This window comes from Sinohyriopsis cumingii, chromosome 2 (genome assembly GCF_028554795.1).
Source record: "Sinohyriopsis cumingii isolate HCF-2022 chromosome 2, ASM2855479v2, whole genome shotgun sequence".
Classification (NCBI taxonomy): domain Eukaryota; kingdom Metazoa; phylum Mollusca; class Bivalvia; order Unionida; family Unionidae; genus Sinohyriopsis; species Sinohyriopsis cumingii.
The window spans coordinates 6,858,341-6,872,744 of NC_142962.1; the positions used below are offsets into that span (position 1 = coordinate 6,858,341).

The window sequence follows — 14,404 nt, forward strand, 5'->3', positions numbered from 1 at the left end:
ACTTCTGTCATGGAATGGATTGTGGTATAAAAGTTGTGTCCAGGTGCATTATAACAAATTCCATAATGATGAAAGACAGATTTAATACCAATAATAATAATAATAATAATTATAATAATGATGATGATGAAAAAAGAATTCACCATTTTTCCTGTCACTTAATACCAATTTACATGCATTTTATGGTCGCTTCAAATCCATGAATTTAAATTACTCAAAAAAAATATAATTTTCCTCAAAACCATGAAAATCAAGATTGGAATATGCTTAAAATCTTCATTTTGTAACGATTAAATCTTAAAAATTAATTTTCTAAAGGTCCTTTAATCCAATAAAGGTAAAAACAGTTATTTTCACTATCTTTAATACAAGGTACCTGCAGCCCAGTGAAGATCTTTAATGTTATCCTTCCTGTCCAAACAAGTTTACCAGGATGAGAAAGTTAAGTATACACATTTTAGCCATAAAGAACAATTAGCCAATGTTCTCAGCCCATACCCATAAGAAAAGTATGCATCTGTTGTGTAAATAAAAGCTCACCGCAACTGCAAAATAATATTTTCCAGCCCAACCAAATAATTAAGAGTTCTGCCATTTATTTCAATGATCAGTGTAAAATACAGCATATTTTAAATATCAAATACATGTTCCTACATTAGAAGAAAAGAACCGTCTCACTCAGTAATCGTCTATGCCAAACAGGTAATTTACCTTCAAAAGGCCCATCCCATCAACTGAGTAATTATCTATGTCAAACAGGCAATTTACCATCAAAAGGCCCATCCCATCTCACTGAGTAATTATCTATGCCAAACAGGCAATTTACCATCAAAAGGCCCATCCCATCTCACTGAATAATTATCTATGCCAAACAGGCAATTTACCATCATTGATCTGAACTTCTTACTAAGTGCTGTTGGTTAAAAAGGCCAACTGTAGAGAAAACAAGTACTGATATTATCATACCTTGTCTTCTGTCCTCATTTGTGTTTGACCTGCCTCCATTGGTCTGTTTACTATTACCTGGTCCTGTTGAAAAAGAAATCATCACACGCCGCGTTTAGATACAAGGAAAATCAAGATGGTTGTATCAAAGATACCACATATACTCATTTATAAGTCAAGTCAAATTTCAAACAACAAATCTGCCGTAGCATAATAATAATAATACTGGTAATAATAGTAATAATGCTTTATTTATAGAGGGTGACTCATTAGTCAAGGACTATTGTCCCTTGAGGCCCTCTTGAGGAGAGTATAACAATGCACCTGCAGACCAGGGTCTATGTTGTTTATTCTCCTGATTACTGATAACAAACTGCACAGACCCAGATCTGCCAGCATATTATGCAATGGCAGATCTGGGGTTGTGCAGTTTGCAGTAGGACTCAACTTACAAGCAAGTACATATGGTACAGGAAACTGTGGTGCAGTGCCTTAAAACAGGACTCAAAATCTACTTGTGTGCTGTAAGTAATACGTGAGAATTCTTGATAGGTTTGCTAACATTGAAAATGACAAAACAGGGTCATGTTAATGCAGTATTGATTAAGCCCAATTTAAAAAAAAAATTTACATAAATTTTTCTGACAATATCCAATTACATCAACATCAGATCACTCTGTTATCTCTGAATCAAGCTCTTCCTGAAAGAAAAACAAATGTCTTTAGGTCCATAAAACAGAATGCATGGAACCAACTTTTGAGGGTAACTCCCCTTTATTCCCACTAGGTGGCTACCATTATCCCAGATGTAACCAGTTTTAACTTGAGAAAAACCTTTAACAGTATGCTTGTACTGAAGGGTGGAGAGTAACTTGGTAATAAATGTGGCCAGGTAAGCATTATTGGAAAAACATAATTTACCATAAAATTTGCTTTCCCCAACAAATACATTGCCTGATCACATTAACATTCAGGGGAAGATAAAGGTAACATGAGTAAATGCTGAGTACCAGCTACCAATCTTTACTTGTATCACCCTATAGGATCTGCTCCACAGAAAGGATGATCTTTTAAAGATGAGCGCAACCAAAGACAATACGCTTATAAAGATGTGAAAGATATATCTCAGTGGAATCTCGTACCAGATTATTGTCTCACATGCAACAAAAGTTTTCTGGACAAATCCAGCAAAAGTGGCAAAAGCATGTCTGAATATGATGTTTTCCTTTCATGAACTGGGTATAGCAAATGAAATGTCTGGCAGCTACCAGAGGCCCAGTGAGACTCAGCTTGCTCCATAGCCAGCTCATGCACGACTCCACTATGTATCAAACTGAGATATCATCTTTGAAGGCCAGGCTCATGGAAATTATTTATATTTCATGAGCTGAAATCTTCATCCATCATACCTAACAAGTTCAGAGTATACTGATTGTCCAGCACCTGCTGGGTTATGTTTTGCAAACCCACCATAAGTGGTAGGAACAGACTTCTACAGCACCTGAACATATTTTCTGTACACTTCAGATAGCATCTGAGGATACACCTATAATCTTGCAGTTTTGCATTTTTGCAGAGTTGATCAAAGTGACACAGTAGTTATTTCTTGGTTGCCTAGTGACATCCTGTTCTTAGCAACAAAACCAGGTTGCATCATTAGAGCTACTTAGCCATCAGAACACATCTGCATATAGTTTTGATCCACAAAGAGTGCATGTAGATAGCACTATCAGGAAGCAAATCTTGCATGATATTTGCCTCAGTGAGATGGAAGATAGGGGGCTTGATCTTAGACATTCTGAACCATATTAAGACCCAGGAACAGTTCCATTTTGGGAACAAGGGTGAGTGAGCATGGTCTGGATATGTTAAAAGTTGACAGCAAGTCAGAGAATAATCCTATGTTAATTTGATGATGAAGAAATACAATTTTAAACTTCATTAATTATCAATTAGGGGCAGAAATAACATATCTTACCAAAACTATGAAGAACTGATAGCAATGGCTGGGACTGGTGTCACCAGTAACTAACACTGCCAAGACATACCTCTACTGGCAGGTGTCTTGGTGGGAGACAAAAGGTCATACCAAAGAGACATAGAGGAGGAATGTGGAAGGCCTGATGTGGGAAACCATTACTTGGAGGGCTTCAGACCATCAGCAGTAGCAATCTAACCTTGGCATAACCTTATATTCAATCTAAGTCTTGAAGGGGGATGAAGATTACATTTTAAAGCAAAACTATTATATCCTGAATCTGATTAATGTCAGCCATCCCCCACCCCTAATCAACCCTGGAGAAATTTACATCACAAATATTCAATCAAAGAAATATACACTATATAAATAAACTTTCATAAAAACAGACCATCATTTCAATGTTTACTTAAAATTCTATTAATCCTAGGTCCCAAGTCTTATGATATGTGAAACTTGTTAAGGTAATTTCTGCAAATGAATTTGCTATCAATATTAAGAATGACAAAGAATACATGCTTTTACTATACATGGATGGGGAAATAGCTTATATTCATCGAGCATGTGAGCACAGCAGATTGATTAATATCCAAAATCGACTGGAAAGAATTATGTAGTATTTCAGTTGTAGTTCTTAGCAATATTTTAAATTCTTATTAATGCGAAATTATATCTATGCAAATCTGTATCCTTAAGATCAGGAGTTTTGTCTATCAAATAGTAATATGACTACGCTTGCAGACACCAAGCAAAAAAATTATATTTCATTTTGGAACTTTCAGATATCATAAATAAAATATGTATGCACTGTTTTTATTTGAAGCGATGATATAAATTTTTAAAATCAGATGACACTGACCAACTGCAGTCCAAGATGTATAAAATTGGCATCAGTCTAAGGTCATCAGTATAAGCATAAAAACAACATGCCTACCAATTTAACTTTGTCATGTGGTTTTTGTGCAGTTGTACTGACAAATTATTTACCCCAGTACAGTGTTAATAATATTGTGGCATAAAAATAGAATATATATATATATATATATATATATATATATATATATATATATATATATATATATATATATATACATACACACACACCATAAATGTAATGTTTATTTCAACAAATGTTTGTACACTATCGCAAACAAGAATTTAATCCTAAAATAGGAGCTATTTTAACAATAAATTAAAAATGGAAAACTGTTGAAAATGTAAAGAAATTCTAATCAGATCATCTTTATGCACATACAAAATAGCCTTGTACAACTGTGCTAAAAAGTTATCCAGATGGAGAGACAAACAGACAGGACCAAGTCAAGATGACTCCTGCTTACATAAGTCATCAAGATGGAGAGACGAACAGACAGGACCAAGTCAAGATGACTCCTGCTTACATAAGTCATCAAGATGGAGAGACGAACAGACAGGACCAAGTCAAGATGACTCCTGCTTACATAAGTCATCAAGATGGAGAGACATACAGACAGGACCAAGTCAAGATGACTCCTGCTTACATAAGTCATCCAGATGGAGAGACATACAGACAGGACCAAGTCAAGATGACTCCTGCTTACATAAACAAGAGTCCCTTAAAGGGACTGATGTTCTACTGGCCAAAAAGAATGTCCAGCAGTTCAAGATAAGACCATTTCTTCTTTTTAGCTGCTCAGTTTTAAACCATTTTTGACATGCTTCAACAATAAAAAAAATCTTCAAAACGGCTGCTGTGGTAGACATATTATATGTCAGATTGGCACCATTTTCATTCATGACCAAGACAACATTTTAAGTCTTTTGGCCGAAACCCTATGCTGATATGACTTTCTCATCAAAAGAAGCAACAATAAGATTTTCAAGATGGCTGTCATGGTGTCCATATTAAATATCCACTTAGTACCAATTATACATCATCCAAAGTCTTTTGGTGAAAGCGCGATATCTATGACCTGCCATTTTGGAGTAACAGTAACGAGATGTTTAAGGTGGCCATTATGGTGTCCATATTGGGCATCAAATCTCTATTTTCCTTTGGAATCAGTAGATGCTGTAAGAAATATTTTGATGAAGTACAATATCAATATGACCAGCCATGCAGAACAAGTACCAATAACAAGATTTTCAAGATGGCAACTGTGACAGCCATGTTGGAAGTCAGATCGGTACCTTTTTTCATTTATGACCAACTTGACATCATAAGAAGTCTTTCATTGAAAACTCCATGCTAATATGACCATTCATGCAGGAGTAGCTCAGAAGTAGTACTAAAAAGACTTTCAAGATGTCAACTGTGGTGGCCATACTGCATGTCTCAGCAGCACCATTTTATTATTAGGACCAACTAGACATAAGAAGTTGCTTAGTAAAAATCCCATGCTGAATGACCATCCATTCAGGGAAAGCAGCGATGACAAGATTTTCAAGGTGGACACTGTGGTGACCATATCAGAGCTGCAAGCGACATGATTTTTATTTAGGACCAACTAGAGATAAGAAGAGTTTTGATGAAAACCATATTACTTTTTTACATTTTGTTCAGGTTAAGTAGTAATAACAAGTCTGTCATAAGTCGGTTTTAATCAAAATTTCAAGATGGCCACTGCAATGGCCATTCTGGACATCAGATTGGAACTGTTTTCCTTTTAAACCAACTAACATCATAAGAAGTCTTCTGGTCAAAACCTTACATCAATATGACTTTTTGTTCAGGAGAAGTAGCTATAACAAGATTTTCATGATGTCTGCTGTGGCAGCCATTACAGACACTGGACTGGCACCAGTTTCATTTATGACCAACTAAACATTTCATTAAGAGTTTTAATGAAAGCCCTAAGATGAAATGACCACCCTTTTTCGGGAGGAGTTTTAATGAAAGCCCTACGATGAAATGACCACCCATTTTCAGGAGGAGTTTTAATGAAAGCCCTATGATGAAATGACCACCCATTTTCAGGAGGAGCAGCGATAACAAGATTGTCAATATGGCCATTGCAGCAGCCATATACTGATGTCTGAGTGGCACCAATGTTACTTAGGACCAACAAGATCATAGGATGAATGTGTGTGTAAAGCTTCATGGTCATCCTTCAAGTAGTTTAAGAGTAGCAACAAGAAACTTATGCAAACGGATGGATGGACAATGAATAACAGACTATCCCATAAGTTTTTCTGGTCTATGACCAGTAGAACTAAAAATATAAAACAGAATCAGTGAATAATTTATTTCAATTCATCGACATCACCCCAACACTATAACAACATAAGCAATATTTACACTTGGTTATAAAATATACTACAAATGAAAATGTGCAACATTTTTACTAAATCAGAGGACAACAGCTGCATGCACTGCAACAATAACATACGAAAAAACAAAAGAAATCATAGAGGACAAAAATAATATATAAACTAGATTAGTGTTCGCAAGATATGAACAACAAAAAGGTCAAAACTTTAGAAAAATCTACAATACTGATGTAATTCAACAAAATCTATTGAGGTCAGCCTATTAAGACTGTAATTCAACAAAATCTATTGAGGTCAGCCTATTAAGACTGTAATTCAACAAAATCTATTGAGGTCAGCCTATTAAGACTGTAATTCAACAAAATCTATTGAGGTCAGCCTATTAAGACTGTAATTCAACAAAATCTATTGAGGTCAGCCTATTAAGACTGTAATTCAACAAAATCTATTGAGGTCAGCCCATTAAGACTGTAATTCAACAAAATCTATTGAGGTCAGCCTATTAAGACTGTAATTCAACAAAATCTATTGAGGTCAGCCCATTAAGACTGTAATTCAACAAAATCTATTGAGGTCAGCCCATTAAGACTGTAATTCAACAAAATCTATTGAGGTCACATACATACAGCACTCCCTCACTAAAGGATCCTTCTACATTAGAAGGTTACTCTTATTAGGTGAGTATTGTCATGGATCCCCATTTCATTAAGAAGTAAAATTCTATGTATTGTTTACCTCATTATAAGCTGGTCTCACTGTAAGGCAGTACATTCTATGCCCCCCATGGCTGGCATCATAATGACTGAGCATTGTATAAATACAACTATGCATACATGTAGCAAAATTTGACCTGTCCAATTCAAGTACCTTTTGCTCAATTTGGCTAAAATGGTTTTTGTTAAGTCATCATACAAAGTTTTTTATACAAGACTTTCATAAAATCCATTCCCAAAAAGCTCAAAATGTGTAAACCTTTCAAGAACTGCTGCAATGAATTTCAAAGCTAAGTAGGTTATCTGCATATGAAATTTAATTTGTTGACCTCAGGTTGTTTTTTCTCATCAAAGTAATGAGGTTTTTAAAACTATTTAACAACGTGATTTTTTTTAGCAAGAGTATCACAAACAGCTCATTTTATGTCCAAGCCACATTGAATATCCTCTATGTAGGCACTAGTGCGGTAGGGTTGATGGAGATTATCAGTGACATTGACCTTTAATCAAGTTATGCAGTACTGAATAGAACATACTGTGCAGAAACCATTTTAGTCTTATCCCACTTACCATGTTCATGGCCTCAGACAATTACACCCAAGAATCTATAGCACAGGTCTCACTAAGATTTTAAAACTAGGAGTCCAGGACTCCTCTTTTTGGTAAAAATAGGAGTCCCACCAGCAAAAGTTGCAGTCCCTTCCAGAAGCATGTTGGGCATAACTGAAGTGGCTAAATGTCCATTATAATGCCAGGAATAAAGAGACACAAAACCTTATCAGTTTTATTTATTTTGTAATTAGTTGTAATTCTTTAAATATCTATGTATTAAAATTGAGATAATGTATGAGTATCATATTATTTAACTACAATATAGTTCACTTTCATCTATTTCTCAATTTGCAAACACTAAGCCAGGCATCACACACATTCATACACTTGGCTCAGCTTTATAGTATTCCTAATGAGGTGGTAGTCTCCATTTTGAATGGTTCTTCTGAAGGAATATGTTTAAGGCAGAAAGATCAACTGTAAGCCAAACTTTCCACCTTACCTGGACAACAGGAAAATCTGGGAGTAGAAAGTTGGAGATGTCTTTTTCCTCTCTCCTGACTGTGTCCTTCTACAGAAGAGTGTTAGCTTCTTCTCTTAAATGAACCAGCTAAGACTGGTGAAACTGGACAATGGTCCATTAAAGAAGATGTTGCTTCTATAAATGAAAAGTAGAAAGGACACAAATCTTCTGTGAAGCTGGAAAGAGGAATATACAACATGAAAGGACACAAGTCACTAGGGTAGGTGTTGGCAAACTGTGGCATCCAAGACTCAAGTTTTTTTAACTTTATGTAACAAAAATGATAATTAAATTAAAAGAATGAAAATAACTTGGCATGCAGCACTCTATAATTGAGCAGACCTGGCACAGAAGTTCTAAAAAGTTGCTGATGCCTGCCCTAGGGCCCTCGAACTTCCTTGAGGAAGAAAGATGATCTTGCATACTTCCTCTCTTGGCTTTTGTGACTGCCTCATTTTAGTAAAAGATGGGTGATAGGAAGATTTAAAATGTGGATTGCTTCTGGGATTATTGGGCTGCATCCTCTTAAAAAATTGGCAGTCCAGATAAGCATGTTTCCTGTTCTGCTTCAATGGGCCCAGTGTCTCAAATCCTGATACACCATTAAGGGAACAAGACCTTCAAAGTGTATCTTGTAGAAGAATCTTGTTGGGGTACAGTAGGACCTACAAAGTGTCCAGAATAACATTTCTGCAGGGGTGGAGCATCTCTGCCAATAGTTCCATGGACACAGACAAGGTATGCCTCAATGTGAAACTCAGCCCCTGAAATAATTAAGTGCAGCTGGAAGCAAAGATTCCTCCTTCAGACAACTGAAGGAGGCTGCCAAAAACAGATTGGCATGTGAGCCTATGATGATGAGTTTATGACTCTTAAGCTCCAGCATCTGCAAGGTCTTGACCAGAGGGGTAGTCATAGGACCCTTCTGAAATCCCCCTTTGTGACCCACAAGAAGGGGAGGGTTAAGGAGCCAAATGGGAGTAGACTCATAGCTGGATGCTAAAACCAGCAGTCACCATATAGAGGTGGGGATAGAAAAGCCCTTATGTTGCCTGGCAAATACATGGACCCTCAAAAACTTCTGGGGAAGCTCATGTACCATCATGAAATGAGGGAGTAAGAGACGATCCAGGTATGATGGTGCCCCAGAAAGTCTCTCCAATCTTGGAGGGTGAGGGGCATCCAGCTTTCTTCCTCTTCCAATCCCTGGGCCAACAGGCAGGAGGATACTGGGACCCAAAGGGATGGGAAGGGACTTTTTCAGTTGGTTCCTCATCAAACGCATTCGAGTTGACCAAAACACAAAGAGCATTCACTCCCAAGGGGAGGCAGGACATTCCATCCCATCATCTCTCTCTTCAGCATGAGACTTGGAAATAGGGATATCACCATTTTGTAACTCCTCATGGGAGGTGATGGAACTGCCCTTATTACCAGACCTTTAAGGAGGGCAAGTATGCATTTCGTTCTTTCTAGACCAACTGGGGGAAGAGGACCAGTCCCTTTTCTTTTTCTTTGGCTCCACTTCTGCAGATGAAGCAGGTCTACATCTTTCAATATCCATATCTGCTTTGAGAAGAAGGCATGAGATCCATGGTGCCATGATGGGAAGTGAAGATCTGCTTTCCTACAATGAAAGTCCCCATATCTGATACAGATTTCAAGGGGTCAGAGGAAAAGGGGAGGGGGGATCACCTCAATTGTCAGATTTGTATATTCCAACTCCCTATCCCCCTTGTGATTGATCAGTATCATAGAGGCAAGAGGGAGTATCAACCTGATCCATGTCTGTAGACCAATGATGGGACTCCATTAACTAGTGACTGGCATCTGTAGACCAGCACCTCATTAAAGACTAGATCTGATGTAGTGCTAACATCACAAGATACAGAGCGAGATCGCTTTCTACAGTTAGGTGTGATGTGCTCTCACCATACCACTGAAAATGAGAGGGTGCTGCTCTATCCTACATGGGGTGGGGTGAGGTGCAACTCACTCTCCATTAGGAAGGACCCAGGATCAATCCCTGTCAGTCACCGACTGAATTGGTTCTTTTTCTCAAAACTGAAAAAATTAGATACTCTCCTGGGAGAGAATGGAGTTGTCAACAGAAGACAAAGAGGAAGAAGGTCCCCTTATACGCATGCAGACTCTCAGGAAGGTGTCAAACTTCATCTTGCCACAGACAGCAAAACGGGCAACCATCTGTGCTTGCACAGAAAGTACACACTAACCATGGGGTCTATTTTGTGTCCACACCTTCCCCAACTCTATCATTTCAGCCTAAAATGAAAATTATTACAAAAAATATTCAAAAATAACACAAAACAAATGGAAGCAAAATAATACTTGAACACCAGATAAGAGGAAGGGGATAAATTAATTAAGCACTTCTTTCTTTGCATGGCACATTAAACTCAGCAAATATATCAATAGAGCTAAATTAACACTCAAAACCTACAAGGACTGAGGGGATTATCCATTGATCAGTATGGAAAAATAAGATTAAAATGCCAAAATATACACCTCTCTTTTGTACAACTGTTAAAGGGAAACAGGAGATATATCCCACATATCCCACATGCTCCTATGATAGTGATGTCAGACTGGGCTGTATTCCTTATGTTCTAGGTGTTCTAGAGACCGCTCTGGTAGCCTAGTGGTTAGAGCAACTGCCTTGGATGAGAAAAGTCATGGGTTGGAATCCCAGTCGAGTCAAACAAAAGACTTATAAAAAATGTTACAGCTACATCACTAGGCGCAAAGCATTAAGAGGTCAGTGTTAGGACTAGTCAGCCTGGTGTCAGGATAATGTGACTGGGTGGGACATCATGATATATGTCTGCAGAATGATGCCCCAGTGCTAGACATCACTATAAACTGCCACATTGAAGACATCATAGCAAAATGACTGAAAAATTGTTAAAGCTAACTTAAATATCCAAATCAGATACACACACACACACACACACACACACAGTGTTTTGGAACTTTCCATACTAATGGGAGTAAAAAATTATAAGTCTAAGTCTGGTTGAGGACATTTGTGTCCCAGAGGAGTAGGCAATGTAGTAATGTCACATAATGTATTACTGAAATGAAAGTCCCAGTAATAGCTTTCATTACAATACAACTGGCATTTCTTTCTTGAGCCTTTGGATTATTATTATGCAAAGAAAGCAAATAAACTGTAAAAATAAAACAGAACAATAAAGTATAAATACTTTTTTGATAACAAAATACTTTCTGCATTTTATGTATCAGCAACAGTTCATTGCTGTAGAAGTGTACATTAATGCTGGCATATTAAAGTTATAGACATTTATCAGCAATATTTTAAAGTTAAACAGTTTGTGACAAAGGGTAAATTATTATGGGTTCTCCATCCAAATACAAATAATATAAGTAGGAGATACTCAAAACCATCCTTCTATGCACCTGTGTCATAAAATGAACAAATGCCCACTTGTAAATAAAAGAGTTCCTGCCTATAGCAAGAAAAAACAATTAACCAATTACAGAGTTTGTTATGTTGCCTGTTAGGTATTCAGTACAGTGATTTCCATGATGTCTACATCATGCACAAGCTCAGAATAAAAACTTGTTTGAAATATTTAAACTGGAGAGCTGGTGGAACTCAGATGTGACACGTGTCATTATCTACCATGGCTGCTATGATTATTCCTAATTAGGTATATCCCAAGGTAAATATAACAAGGAATCTGATTGGATCAGTTTCTTGGATCAGCTGCATCCATTCAGACTGTAGGTAGAACAGTAGGAACCATTTCAGCCAGCAACATATACCAAGAGTTCATCTGGATCATAGTGGATTGAGAACCCCTGGGATAGGCTACTTGAACATTATTTTTACTATTTTGTTACCAAGAATAAATAAATCAGAGGCAACACTGGACAATTAAAAGGTCTTACATTTACTGACTTTAAAATGCCCAAAAAAGGTAATGGTAATTACAGGCAACTGTTGATTATTATTATTTTTTTTGGGGGGGGGGGGGTAAATTCTAAGAATTTCCCATAATGTGCTTTCAGACTGAAAATATAAAATGATTGTGGAAACATTTTGCTACCAGATTTTCAAGCAGGTAGCAAAAAACTGCTAGTTGTTACTGCTTCTTCAATTCTAAAGCATGACAAAAATACAATGATATAAAAAAAAAACATAATATGAGTGTTGCAAAAACTGAAATGACAAAAAGTAATGTTGTTTTAAGAAATAACACTTGGAATGATTATCTAAACCAAAACTAGGCCACAACAAAATGACAATCAATCTACCGGCTCTATATTCACAAAACTCACTGACAGACAGTTCACTCAAACCAAAACTAGGCTACAATAAAATTACAATCAAGCTACTGGCTCTATATTCACAAAACTCGCTGAGAGAGTTCACTCAAACACCCTGATATGTATTATATTTTTGAAATTGTTACAGAATATATAAGACAGATTTAACAGCAAAAAGTATAGCTAGTTTAAAATTTCAATTTGCTGATTATAAGTTACCAAACTTTGAGCATGCATTCAAGCTGAGGCATTTTGTGAATACAGTACCTTGACAATAACATTAAGATGTGCAATGACAACACCGACTGACTCTATCTATACCTGTCTTGAGGTTGCCATAGTCATAAAAGTCAGCTTGGTTTGTTGAGAATGGGTCAAACTCAGATGGACTCTGGTAATAATAGTCAGTATAGTCATCCCAGCCCTTACGAGGGTGACCCCTTCCTTTCTGTCCAGGGTTTTCCTGGTATGGATACTTGTTTTGTCTGTGTGTGTTGATATTTCTAACTGGACCCCTGTTCTGGCCTCGACTGTGAGAATTTGTCCCAGTGTGGTAGGGCGAATCACTCTCAACATTTTCAAAATTGTTGTACCTGTCAAGATTGTAAAGCGTGTCACCATCCATCTGATCAAATTTAGTTTTCTCTTTATGTTGAGTTTCCTTTCTTGTTTCGGAACTGGTTTTTTGTGGAGTAACACTTTGTGTATATAAATCACTAACTTCCATTTTGGCATGACTTTCAGTTTTCTGCTGATGGCTCAAAGTATCACTAATTCCATCCCAAGACTGTAATGCATCTACATTACCGCCATGATTATCAAGGATTTTACTGCCCCTAAATGGGGCCAAAGTGACCCTTCTAGTGGTAACCTTTATTTGATACTCTGTAGTCCTGATGGGTAAGGACGTTTCTGTGGTGACCTCCATTAATGGCTTAATTTCTGCAAGATTTCTGGACCCAGCATCAATAATGTCCTCATGATTGTATGAACTGCTTTCTTTTGAACTTCCATATCTATTCAAGTCCTCTTCTGGTCCAACATCAGGGTCAGTCTTTGTTCCTTTAGTCTTTTCTGCTGATGCGTCAACATCATACGGATTTTTGAAATTGTCACTTTCTGTTGTGTCTTGGGCAGGTGGTGATGTTGGTTTTCTGGATTTATGCTGTAATTCAATCTCTGAATGAACTTGGACATTCTGATCAACAGGGTTGCCAGAGGATACAATGCGGATGTTGTCATCTTTTTGATGATCATTACTACCTGAACCATCATGTGTTCTTGGTGTGGGTTCCATACTGCCTGCATGAAATCCATTAGCAATTTCCAACTTCCCCTTTTCACCAGAAGTATGCTTACTTTCCTCATTAACTTCTCCAACACTCTTCTGTGTTGGCATGTTTTGGGCTGGAGAGCTGGCATAACCAGACTGTTGGGAGTATTGCTGTTGTCCTGTTGCTATGAGAACCTTACTCTGTGGTGGTGGGGCAGGACCCAGTTGCCATGGAGACTGGTATGACCCTGACTGGGTGTCCACATTTCCATATCCAGGTATATAGTATTGGCCTTTGAAGGCCCCAGTTTGGGAGAGATCTGGATTGCTGTAGATGGGATTAAGGGATTGGGAGAGAGGCAAATGCTGCTGGCTGCTGACCCTTTGTGGTAGTCCAAAAAATCCAAGCTGATCCATGGCATTCTTGCCGGGATAGATGGGTTGATAAGCCGCAGGACCATAATACTGGCTTTTACTGCTTTGCTTAGGATGAATATAGCTGTCAACTTTAATAATAGAAAACACATTATTCATCTGGGTGATTCTGAAAATAGGATTGTATAATACAAAAGGTAAAACCAGACCTGTTTTAAGTAAATACTCGGAACCCACTCCTCTGTGGCGACATTAGTATTATTAGGTAAACAGTGTGAAGATTAATGGCCCTGTTCAAATGTAGAATAAACATTATAAAGTCCAATGTGATATGGAAAACAACTTACTCCACAAAACATCTTCTGTTAAAAAGGCACTTAAAACACGATAATAAGAGTTGCCTTCCACTTTCCACCAAACTTTTTATTAAAGTATCAGTGCTTTTTTTTAAATGAAATATTCAAACAGACTTTTTAATATGATAA

At 37.3% G+C, this 14,404-nt stretch overlaps 1 protein-coding gene across 2 annotated transcripts in view; it reads right to left on the reverse strand.

Annotated features, from left to right (window-relative positions):
- LOC149804289 (uncharacterized) overlaps positions 1-14,404 on the reverse strand; it is a 39,580-nt gene that overhangs the window by 15,082 nt on the left and 10,094 nt on the right. The window contains exons 1-2 of one of the 2 annotated variants that reach the window (XM_089938521.1): positions 12,593-14,194; positions 967-1,029 (exon numbers count right to left, since the gene is read on the reverse strand). In XM_089938521.1, coding sequence (XP_089794647.1) covers positions 967-1,029; positions 12,593-14,078 — 1,549 coding nt within the window. In that variant the 5' untranslated portion in view covers positions 14,079-14,194. Of the gene's footprint in view, positions 1-966; positions 1,030-12,592; positions 14,195-14,404 lie in introns of those variants that run through there. The other variant, XM_089938527.1, reaches the window with a different exon arrangement.